Here is a 12,019-nt window from a genome sequence, read left to right on the forward strand (position 1 = left end):
TTTCTCTTCTATAAATCGGGGGATGATTGTTCTAAATCTGTGGTTTCTACACCCTTTCAAGATGTGTGGTGTTACTGGTTTTTATTTCAAATAGAACTTTCTGCCTAATATCTAAAATAGCATAGTTGGCCAGGCTGGCCAGGCTTGGAGAACCAGGAGCCATCAGTACGAACTAGGTCATGGTGCCCGAGGTGCGTATGCAGGTTTTCGCTAATGCGCAATGCCTGCTTTCCACGGGCCTGTCTCTGGGCTGAGCACTTGAGGTGGCTCAGGGCAGCTCACCAGCAAGCCAGGGTGGGCGGCGGCTGTGGGGTGCCACAGCTCCCCTGCCCAGGGTACCCCATGGTGGATTGTGGGTCTGCTGGGGCGGCCAGTCCTCCGTATGGGAGGATTCAGGCTCCAGGGAGAGGAGCCCACCTGCCTCTAGGGGAGGCGGGGACCCAGAGACCCATCCCATCCCATCAGGCCTCCTGGGGAGGCTCCAGAAGGTGCCTTAGGCTGACTGGGTCAGACCCAGGGCCTGGGAAGCTTTCCGTGGGCCAGCCGGTCAGCAGGCCTTGCTGGGTTCTTACCATATGCCAGACACTGTGTCAGGCACTGGGATTCACCAGGAAACACAGTAACCTCACCAGTAACCCCCCCTGCCCCGCCGGCCAGGCCCTTTCCCCCTCTGACTCTGACTTGAAGCGAAAACCCACCCGGCAGAGGGGTGAGGCCAGAGTTGGCACCTGCATGGGTGGCCTCACTGTCCATCCGGGTCACCATCCCTATCAGGAACAATGACCACCATTTTGTACTGGTCTCAGCCCATCAAATAACCAACGCGGGGGCTGGACCAGCCCTTGTGGTTCTTACATGATCACAAGATGCCCTTCACTACCAAGAAACTTTGAAAAAATAAAGGTTTGCTACCTGTAGGACCTGGAAATTGCACAGCACACCAGGGGCCACCCAGCCAGGTTGCCGGGAGAGAGAGAGAGAGCACACGAGTGTGGGGGCCTGGGGTTCTTTTATCGGGGTCCACGGTGAGGGGCTTAGGGCTTCCTGGGCTCACTCTTAATTGGTGAATTTAAAATATAAGAGTGGGAATTTGAAGCACAGGAAGAGAAAAAACAAGCGGCCCAGACGGCCAGCTTCGGCAATCTTGAAGTCTAAAACAAAGGAGGCTCAGCGCGGGGAGGCGGCCGGCCTTTTCCTCTAGTCCGTGGCTGGCAAAGCTTTTCTTCGAGATAGCGGCTTTGGAGAGGCTGCCTAGGCAATCAGAGCTTCAATCAAGCGCTTGCATTATACAAAGACAAACCAACTGTCCGGCTTTCAGGGGACCCACCGAAGCCATAAATGCCATCCTTGCTGGAGGTCACTGCCATTTCTGGCATCTTGGGACTTGGAAAGGGTGGGGAGGTCACTTCCCATTTCTCCTGCGCTTGAAGAGCCTCTCGATCTTGGGCTAGTTCCTCTTCCCCTCTGGGCTCTGGGATCCCCACTCAGCTCCAAAGACAACCCCCACTCCCACGCACCCATGAACTGGGGGGTGGATCGGGTGACAGGACCCTCATCGATCTGGCTTTGCGGTCAGGCAGGCCTTGGCGCTCTCCCTTCCTTGTTACTCCTTGGCTGTGGACCAGTTCATACAGACCTTGGTTGCCCTGTGTCTCAAGTGCGCCCATGTCTGGGAGCGAAGCTGGGAAATGCTTACCAGGGAAGAGCTCCTCCCTGCGCCCTGCAGAGAGAGGGGAGGGTTTCTGAGAGCCTTGGGCAGCCGGCCTGCCCCTCCCTCACTTCTGCGTCTCTGCCACAGGTCGAGTTTGCTGTCAGCCGGGTCCAGATGAACTTTCTGCACCTGCTAAGCTCTGAGGTGACACAGCATATCACCATCCATTGCCTTAACATGACCGTGTGGCAGGAGGGCACGGGGCAGACCCTGGCCAAGCGGGCTGTGCGCTTCCGGGCCTGGAACGGGCAGATCTTTGAAGCAGGGGGTCAGTTCAGGCCGGAAGTTTCAATGGATGGCTGCAAGGTAACCCCTGGGGCCCCTCATAGGCCCCTCATGCACGGACAAGTTGAAAAGATGTGTTTTATTATAAAATAGTGTATGACAGTTAGTGTAATGCATACTGGTATGCTACATGAGTACATCATATCATATAGTATATGGTATTAGTCTAATATTGCTAAATACACATAATTTTTATCTTTGTGTAATAATTTTATTACAACAGTTTTATAAAATCCCTTTTATTCACTATCCTCTCTGGGAAACTTCTGAGAGAAGATCGGCTGATAAAAATTCCACAGCCGATAGATGTTGTACTTACTTGCAAGGCTGCTTGTCGAAGAATGTATTTCTTTTTTCTTTTTTTTTTTTTTTGTAAAGATTTTATTTATTTATTCGACAGAGATAGAGACAGCCAGCGAGAGAGGGAACAGAAGCAGGGGGAGTGGGAGAGGAAGAAGCAGGCTCATAGCGGAGGAGCCTGATGTGGGGCTCGATCCCACAACGCCGGGATCACGCCCTGAGCCGAAGGCAGACGCTTAACCGCTGTGCCACCCAGGCGCCCCGAAGAATGTATTTCTATTCTCTCTGCCACCACCCTGGCCAGGCTGATTTCTTCTGTTAACGTTTTTGGTTGTTTTTAAATACCTAAGAAGGCGTGGGTTGTTGGTGGAGAGGGAGTCAGAAAGTTGTCCCAAAAACTAGCTCCACAAGGTTAAACAAAACTAGTAATACACAGCGTTAGTGAGGATGTGGGGAAACCGACACTCTTGCACAAAGCTATCTGGAAAAAAATTGGTAGAGGCTTTCGGGACAGCAGCTGTATAAATACAGGGATACCTCAGAGATATCGTGGCTTTGGTTCCAGACCACTGCAATAACGTGCCTATTGCAATAAAGTAAGTCTAACTAATTTTTTGGTTTCCCAGCGCATATAGGAGTTATGTTTACATTATACTGTCGTCTATTAAGAGTGTAATAGCAACATGCCTAAAAAAACAATGTCCATATCTTAATGAAAAAATACGTCACCGATAAAAAATGCTAACCATCATCTGGGCTTTTCAATGAGTCATAATCACAGATCAGAGGCCGCCAAAACAAATGTGAAAATGCTGAAAACGTTTGAAATGTTGTGAGAATTATCAAAATGTGACACAGAGATGTGGAGTGAGCAAATGCTGTTGGAACAGTGACACTGACAGACTTCTCGATGCAGGATCACCACTAACTTTGAATTGATCAAAAACATAGCATCTGGGAAGCTCAGGGATGTGCAGGGCAGTAAAACGAGGTGTGCCCGTACACCTAACGTATATGCAAGGCCTCAGAAATGCATCGTTCCACTCAGCTGCTTCTAGAATTTGTTCTAGGCAGACGAGAAGAGCGTGCACAGAAGTTTAGCTGCAGGGATACTGGTTACCTCATTCCTTACCGGAATAGACATAGGAGAAGCAATCTAAGTGGATGAATACAGGTCTTTGCTACGGAAAATGCCATGTGTCCTTTACAAATGGTGAGAAAGCTGATGGGGACACGCACATGTAGGTGATGAGGGTTGTGATGGTTTTGTGTGTCCCCCTTTCCGTCTCCTCTCAGGTCCAGGATGGCCGCTGGCATCAGACGCTTTTCACCTTCCGGACCCAGGACCCCCAGCAGCTGCCCATCATCAGCGTGGACAACCTTCCTCCTGCCTCATCAGGGAAGCAGTACCGCCTCGAAGTTGGACCTGCGTGCTTCCTCTGACCTCTGACCTCTGACCTCCTGGCTCCTCGAGGCCTCGAGGGGGAGGGAAGAGGAGGAGGAGGCAAAAGGAGGGGACCTAGGGGCAGGTGGGCCCGGGAGAGGCCGCTCACCTGCCCAAGGATCCTCGGGTAGACCCCAGCTGTTGTCTGCCTGGTAGAAGTGGCCGGGGAAGGGGGGGTGGCAGGGAACTGGGTATCCTCAGGACCAACTGATCCCAGCTCAGCCCCAAAGACCAACCAAAGAGCCAGCCAGCACGAGCTGGGCCTGCAACCCACCTGAGCCCCGCGGCCCGTCTCCCAGCTCTGCGGCCACCCCCTGCCCTCCCCAGCTTCCTGCCCAAAGAGCCCCACGTTCCAGCCAGCTTGAGGGGAAGGGGCATCTCGCCAGCTGGTCCCTGCCAGGGAGCTTTGATGTGCAATATTGGAGAGGAGACATGAAAAAGGAGAAAAGGAAAGAAAGAAGTATATATATTTTATTTAAACAAACACAAAGAAGGTGCATTACTATTTTTTCATCTGGGAAAGAGGTGAGAGAAGGAGCAGCCAGGGGGTGGGAAGCGGTGGAGGCCGAGAGGGGGCGGCGGACCCTCGGGGCTGGGGGTGCCCATGCTAGCTACCTCCCACTGTGAAATCGCTGGTGCTCGCAATTGTCTCGTAGTGTATGTGATTTTTTTAAGGAAAAAAAAAAAGCCTATTTAAGATTCTGAAGGTGCTACCATTTTTGCCACAGTCTTTGAAGAACCATTTTGATGTGGGGTATTATCCACATTTTACTCTTTCCTCCAAATGACAAAGTTTGGAGAATCTAAAAATGTTCCTAGGATCAACCTTTGTGCTCATCAGGTAATCGACTGAGTGGGGGGAGGTGAAGGGAAAAAAAAAAAAAAAGCAAAGCCAAAAAAAAAAAAAAAAAAAAAGGAAGAAGAAGAAAAAAAAAAAAAAGGAAAAAAAATCTACCAGAAACAGAAGCAGAAATATTGACCTTTTAATTTATGGACTTTGAAATGTTTGTCCTCTCAAGGCAGGCGGAGGCCTGAGCATGAAGGATTTGGGCTTGGACTATCATGGCCCTGGAGGGAAGTTAGGCCTGTCCTGGAAGGTGGGATCTAGACTGGAGAGTCATGGGAGAAGCCTTGACCTTGAAGAAACCAGTTTTAAGAGCAGTGTTGGGTTGGCGCTGGCCTTGGAGATAGAATATCAATTTGGAGCCATCTTACGAGGCCCCATACTATTCCCTAAGATCCTCCCTTCCAGGAGCTTGTTCCTTCCAAGATGTGGCCATCACTCTTGCTTTTCCATCGTCATTAAATCCTCTAGAAACCTGGCATCCTGAGCTCCAAGTGTAAATGTGGGCTGAGGAGAAAGAACAATTCTGGGGACCTCGGGGTTCAGCCTGGTGGGGAAGAGTCAGGGTCCTCTGAGCTGTCCTCTGTCAGACAACCAGTCAGCACCCAGCTTGCATTTTGAGGTGATTTTAAGTATGGAATTATTTTTCTAGAAGGGGAAATTTTATGTGAACGTCTATTTGTGTCTTTTTTTTTTTTTCTCTAAAGTGTCTCTTTGGGAATTGGATTTGATTTTCATTGTTTAATACCTCAGTCCGGCCCATCTTCCCCGCCAGACACTTCCTGAACGCCTCGCCCTCCCACCCCAGCCCAGACGCTCCCCACGGAAGTGTATTGTAGCAGCTCGGGCCTCATCTCAGCCCTCGCTTCCTCCCCCCAACCCCGCCCCCAGTCTCCACCTGGCCTCTGTCTCGTTCTTGGGATTTTCTGCTGTCCTCGTGTATGTCTGTCCACATGTCAGTGTGTTAAACCCCCAGTGGGTTCTGTTTCTCCTTTTCCCTTCTGGATTTTAAATAAATATTTAAAAATGAGGCAATGGAATGATGCATCTGTGGCCGTGTGCTTCTTTGAAAAGCCCAAAGGGAGGTTTCTGGCCTGGCTGGGGGATGAGGGTTGGGGGGGAGAGAAGATGCTCACAGGTTGCTGCTTCCCCCAAAGGAGGTGAGTAGGGGGAGATAGGGCACCAGAGCGGGGGGAGGGGTTGCTAAAGGTGTGGGGGATTCAGGTCCCATGGCATATCGGTTTCGTAGGGTTGCTGTAACAGTACCACGAACCCGGAGGCTTAAAACAGCAGAAATGCCTGCTGTCCCAGTTTCGGAGGCTGGAAGTCTGAAATCCGAGTGGTGGCAGCCCCACGATCCCTCTGATGCTTCTAGGAGAGATTCCTCACCTCGGTCAGCTTCCGGTGGCCCCAGGCATTCCTCGGCTTCTAGCTGGGACACCACAGTCTCTCTGCCTCTGGACGCACATGACCTTCTTTCACACTGTGCGGCTCTGTGTTCCCATCTTTTTATAAGGACACCAGTCCTATTGGATGAGGACCCACCCTAATGAGCTCATCTCAACTTGATTACGTCTGCAAAGACCCTATTTCCACGTAAGACCACATTCCCATCCTGAGACTTTGACATATCTTTTTGCGGGACACAGTGCGACCCGTGACACATAGGGAGAAGGTATTTCAAGGTTAACATGAGCAATTCCTTTTCCTTTTTTTAGCGTAGTAACATACACAGAAGACTTAACCAGTCATGACATTTAGTATATTCACCATGTACAACCTGTGGAACCATCGAGTTCCAGAACATTCTCGTCACCCCAAAAGGAAACTCCATACCTGTGAAGCAGTCGCTCCCCATTCCCCTCCGCCCAAGCCCCTGGAAAACCACCAATCTGCTGTCCGACTTTGCCTACTGCGGGCATTTCACATAAAAAGATTCCTATTTCAGATCAACAGAATCCTGTTTTGCGGATGGGAAAGTTCAGTCCATTCAATGTCTGCTCCCTGCTCGCCGCCCCCCACCCCGAAATCTCACAATATATGACCTTCTTTCGGGTAGCATGATTTCAAGATTCGTCCTTATTGTGATATGTACCCATATAGTACTTCCTTTGTATGACTCGATAATATTCTACGGTATGGAGGTACCATATTTTGATTATCTGTTCATCCACTGACGGACACTTAGGTTGTTTCCATCTGGAGATGCTTGCGGACATTGCTTCACTATGAGCATTTCTTACCTTCTTGAGAGAGGCCACAACAGCACCTGCCTGGGACGGAGTGACAAGCTGAGAGATTGTTAGCCAGATTAAGCAAATACATATACAGGACCACTCAGATGTTTGAATTTCAGATACACACTAGCTACTTTTTTTTAGCATAGTTATGCCCCCATGCGATATCTGGGACATATTAGGACACATTTATACCTGCTGGACCTGGAACCCATATCTCCTGACCCTTGGTTCAGAGTTCTTCCTTTCTTAGCTTGGTCCTTCCACCCTGGGACCTTGAACGAACCAGAGCTTTTTTGCCCTTCTCCTCTAGGAGAAAGAACAAATCATTAGCAGTTGAATTTATAGCCGGAATTTTATTTAGTTTTAACACTTTGCTAGAAGTTTCCAGGTTTTCCAGGTCATCAGTGCACATGCAGCCGGGTCTCCCCCACACCACCCTGGCACCTGCCCCAGGCAGCAAGCACCGGGTGCTACCGCTCTGCCGTGGCTTGAAGAGTCCCAGCCACAGAGCCCAGAATTCGTGGTTTGGAAGGGCTCGGAGAGTCCCACGTCGCAGATACACCCTGGCATTTTATGTAGAAGGTAACTAAAGCCCAGGGAAGTGCCCAACCTCACCTGCCGAGGCCAGGGCGAAGCCTCGATTCAAACCCAAGACTGCCGACAGGGGAAGTCTCAGGGTGACCCCCTGGGATTAGCAGAGCCAGCAGCACCTGGGAGCTGGGCACAAATGCACATTTTCAGCCCCAGTCCAAACCTACTGAGTCACAAACTCCCAGTTTGGCGCCCAGCGATCTATGTTTTATTAAGCCTTCCTGGGGATTCTAGGGCACGCTCAAGTCCCAAGAATTGGGGCCCTGCGCTATTTCCTAAATCTGGAAAATGGTTTCCAAAACTGGGGGGAGGGGGGATGCCTTGGAAATGAGATAAGAATGTTCTTTCATTTCTTTGAAAATAAATCAGAAATGAAAGGGAGACAGAATGGCTTGCTTCAGTTGAATCCTTTCCTGAGGTGTGGCCTCTACTGTCACCCCCAGAAAGTTGGCCCCGCCGTTGGATCACACCTCCAGCTCTGCAGAGGGGAAGGTCCAGCCCTTCAGGCGTCTGTTGTCCCCACAGGAAGCTCTGTGAGGGCAGGGATGGATCTTGTCCTCCGCTGTCGCCACAGAGCACAGCATGTTGGAGGCGCTCAAACTTGTTGAACGATGCTCGCGGAACATTTCCTTGACATGCATGTCTCAGCAGCCCCTTCCCTTCTCTGGAACATTTCCTTGACATGCATGTCTCAGCAGTCCCTTCCCTGTGCCAAGCCTTATGTGGGCACTGGAGTTCCAGAGACAGGTGTGACAGGGCGTCTGAGGGGCTCTGAGTCTGCTGGAGGCCGCTGGTGGAGTTGGACCTTGCGTGGTTAAGGGTTAGGAAACCCAGGAGCAGGAGGCCAGACTGGGTGGGCTGGGGGTGCGGGGAGCAAAAGGAGAGTGTGACCGATGCCGTCCCAGCACAGGAGAATAGTCAGGGGGTGACACTCCGTATTAATCAGGGTCTCCAGAGAAACAGAACCAATAGGGTGTGTGTGTATGTGCGTGCGTGTGTGCCCGTGCGTGCATGCGTGTGTGTGTGTATAAAGAGATTTATTGTAAGGAACTGGCTCACACGATTGTGATTGCTGGCAAGTCCCGAGATCTGCAGAGTGAGTTGGCCCATTCAAGACCCAGGAGAGCGGATGGTATCATTCCAGTGTAAAGCCTGGCAGGCTGGGGAGCCAGCAAGAACCAATGTTTCAGTTCACGCCTAAAGGCAGGAAAAGACTGGTATCCATCGCCACCAGTCAGGCAGGAGGAATTCTCTTACTCAGACCTTTAATGTTACTTAAGCCTTTGACAGATTAGACGAGGCCCACCCACACTTGGTGGGTGGGGGGAGGCAATCTTGTTTTACTCAGGTTATGCATTCAAATGTTAGTCTCATCTAAAAACACCCTCACAGCTACGCCTAGCATGTTTGACCAAACATCTGGGTACCCCATGGCCCGGTTAACTTGACACATAAAAGTAACCATCCCAAGCTGAGCCTGATAGAGGATGAATGAAGGTTTGCCAGGTGAGGAAGGACATCGGGAAGAGAAGGAACAGCACCTGCCAAGGCTGGGAAGTAAAGGGAGGACTGCCTATTTGGGGAACGGTATACTTGCTCTTCAAAATGACGTTACGGGATACTGGCCTGGGCATAGGACAAGCCGCAGGCTGTGCAGGACAGCGGGGTCTGGCTCGGTTGGCCGAGGTGGGTCTGAGCCGCAGTGGGGCACTGTGGAGCTGTCCAGGAGGCAACTGGCTGAGCTGGAGGGCAGGAAAGAGGACTGCGTCAGAGCTCCAGAGGCGTCGGCAGCCTCTGTAGGGCTCTGAAGCCCGGAGGGGGTGACAGGGTCAGGAAGAAGGGTCAGAGGGGAAGAGAAGGATGGTTATGTGGAAACCGTGGCACTCACAACTCTCAGTCGGCATTCCAGGAGGGCCTCTGGGAGCTGGCCAGTGAGGCCTCTGAAGCTGGGACAGCGCCTTCCCAGCAGGGGCAGGTAGGAGGTTGTCGGGGAGCAGAACGCAGCTCTTTGGGGGCCGGCAGCCACTATGGTTCCCAGTCTCTCGTTGCACAACTGAGTGTCAGGAAACAGGCAGAGCGGACTTCCCAGTGGGGTCAATCCTGTGTTTGCTCTGTCCACAATGAATCAAGCCACCGCCACAGACAGTCCCCCTGCACCAATGACCAGCTGCCCCGTGCTGGGAAAAGGAGTGGGGGGCAAGCAAGAAAGGGAGAGGCTGGCAGGTGGATTCCAGTCCCAGCTTTCTGACCGGGACGTGGACTTGGGTGGGTCATTCCTTCTCTCTGGGCCTCAGTTTCTCCCTCTGCAAAATGGGTGCTAAACCCTTCCCTGCTTGCTACCATAGACCGAGCTACCATTGTGTAATAGCGGGGTGAATCGTCCGACACTGAATGATATTCGACTGGTCTATAAAATGCAGTTTCATGTGGTTCAACCCAACAATGAGCACCTTTCAAATAACGGCAGCTATGGCGTCTTCACACTTACTGTGAGCAGGACCCCTGTGAGTGTGACACGTTTTCATCTCCTGCACAACCCTCCTGAGACACGTGTTACTACGCCGGCTCTTCAGATGAGGGAGGCCAAGTTCAAAGAGGTTACATAAGTTGGCCAAGATCACAAAACACGATTTGCACATGGGCAAATCTTTTTGAGTGTTTCATCAGCCCAGACACAAAGTTCCTGACTAGGATCATTGGCTCTGCCCACGTATTCTTCATGGCTGTTCATGCAGAAGACCATGAATGAGTCATCAGACGCAGAGCTCAGCCCTGGCCTCGATGAAGAAACACGTATACAGTGGCTTTCTCGGAAGACGGGGCCTTTCTAATGGGTGCTAACCCCTGATAATCCAGACTTCACCTTTCACCTGACCTCTCTATTTGTTTCCTTATCCATCCAATGGAAAAAGTATCTTGTTTCCTCGAACCTACTAGCCACATATTTTTGTATTTTGATGTCTTTAGATGTGGAAAGTAACCTGCCATCCCAGAAGTATTTATGTAAGGCAGGAGTCTGTCTGTTTTTCTCCCCATCCCAGCTTGAAGTTAAACGGATGGTGATGGTTCTCCTGGCTGGTAGACTCTTAGAAACAAGTGTGTTTCATTTAACAAGCACTTTACAAACGTGAATTGATTTAATCCACTTAACGACTTGATAAAGTAGCTACTCTCCATATCCCCGTTTTATAGATGGGGTTATTGAGGCACAGAGAAGGTAAGTAACTTGACCAGGGTCACACAGCTAGCAGGTGGTCGAGCCAGGACACTATTTGACCAGTATCCTGCATGACCCTGATTGCTTTTCATTCTATTTCCTGCCAAACTTCTCGTGACACTAGGCCTGGGCCAGATGGAGGGGCAGGGTAGGGAGGGCTGTCAGACCCTCGATCCACAGAGGTACTAAAGAATCCTTGAAATATAAGAAGACGGAGAAAATTTTACTGTGTCAGGGAGAGTGCTGGGTGCACTTGAAGGATCTCCTTGGAGAGACACTTGGGAGGAGAGGGAGACCTCCAGGGGCACCTGCGCCACAGGGAGGACCCCTCACTCCGGAGGAGAGGCGCTCCATTTACTGGCTGTAAGAGCAAGTGTTCATTTCTCTCTATGCCCCTCACCACACGTGGGGCCACGGAATGCGATTCAAGGATCCGGTGTGAGAGGAAGAGTCGTTCGCCTGGGGCCAGACCAGCGTCGGCTGTGAAGCAGGGTGTTTAGGGCTGTTCGTCACTTTGTGCCAGTACCAGGGACCAGATCCCAAGTGACAGTCGTGCTTCTGTGTTATTTAATAAAGTATGTGTGTGCACACGTGTGTGTGTGTGTGTGTGTGTGTGTGTGTGTGTGTGTGTGTGATCTGCGAGAGCGTCTAAAGCTCTGGGCTCTGGGCAGAAGCCCCGATAGCCCAGGGTGATGGTGGTGCTGTCTCCATGTAACAATCAGCTTCTCCTTGAGATAAGCAGTGTCTCCAGTCTGTCCCCAGTCCCACGGTCTCACACCGGGGCCACTGCGACAGCCTCCGACTCCTCTCCCAAGCCGGTCCCCTACCCTGACACCACCCCACCTTCCCCACTGCAGACAGAGGGATCTTTCTAAAGAGCAGATCTGACTATGCATCTCCCATCCCACTGAAAATCTTTCCATTTCTCCTAATACCTGCAGGGTCCACTGCAAACTCCCAGCCCTGCTTCGGTGCCCTGCAGGCTCGGTTCCCGCCAACCTCTCCAGCATCGGCCCCCGTCCTCCCACGCCATCCCACTGCCAGTCACTCGGACCCCAGGTGCTTCATGCGCCATGCGCTCTCTTGCTTCCACTCTTCCCTGCCGATGAGCTCCACTCCTTTTCTCAAGACTTGAATTAGAGCAATGCCAATCCAAACCACTAAGTGAGCACCAAAGAAAACAAAACAAAACAAAACAAAACAAAACAAAACAAAACAACAAAACCAAAACAAAGAGGAAAGGGAATTCCACTTCTGACAAGGATGTGGAGAAGGAGACGCATCTGTGCGTTGCCAAATTGTCACCACATTAAAGAGAGTTCATGTTTTTTGATTTCTCATATGTTTTGTCTCCTCTGTTTGGGGACAGAGGTTCCTTTCTTTAAAT

General features: G+C 51.0%; 1 protein-coding gene across 1 annotated transcript in view; it reads left to right on the plus strand.

Moving 5' to 3' along the window:
- Positions 1-4,655, plus strand: part of COL27A1 (collagen type XXVII alpha 1 chain) — a 125,848-nt gene extending 121,193 nt beyond the window's left edge. Inside the window, exons 60-61 of the mRNA XM_034664365.1 lie at positions 1,799-2,017; positions 3,593-4,655. Coding sequence (XP_034520256.1) covers positions 1,799-2,017; positions 3,593-3,739 — 366 coding nt within the window. The 3' untranslated portion in view covers positions 3,740-4,655. The remainder of the gene's footprint in view (positions 1-1,798; positions 2,018-3,592) is intronic.
- The last annotated feature ends 7,364 nt before the right edge of the window (positions 4,656-12,019 follow it).

This window comes from Ailuropoda melanoleuca, chromosome 7, assembly GCF_002007445.2.
Source record: "Ailuropoda melanoleuca isolate Jingjing chromosome 7, ASM200744v2, whole genome shotgun sequence".
NCBI lineage: Eukaryota > Metazoa > Chordata > Mammalia > Carnivora > Ursidae > Ailuropoda > Ailuropoda melanoleuca.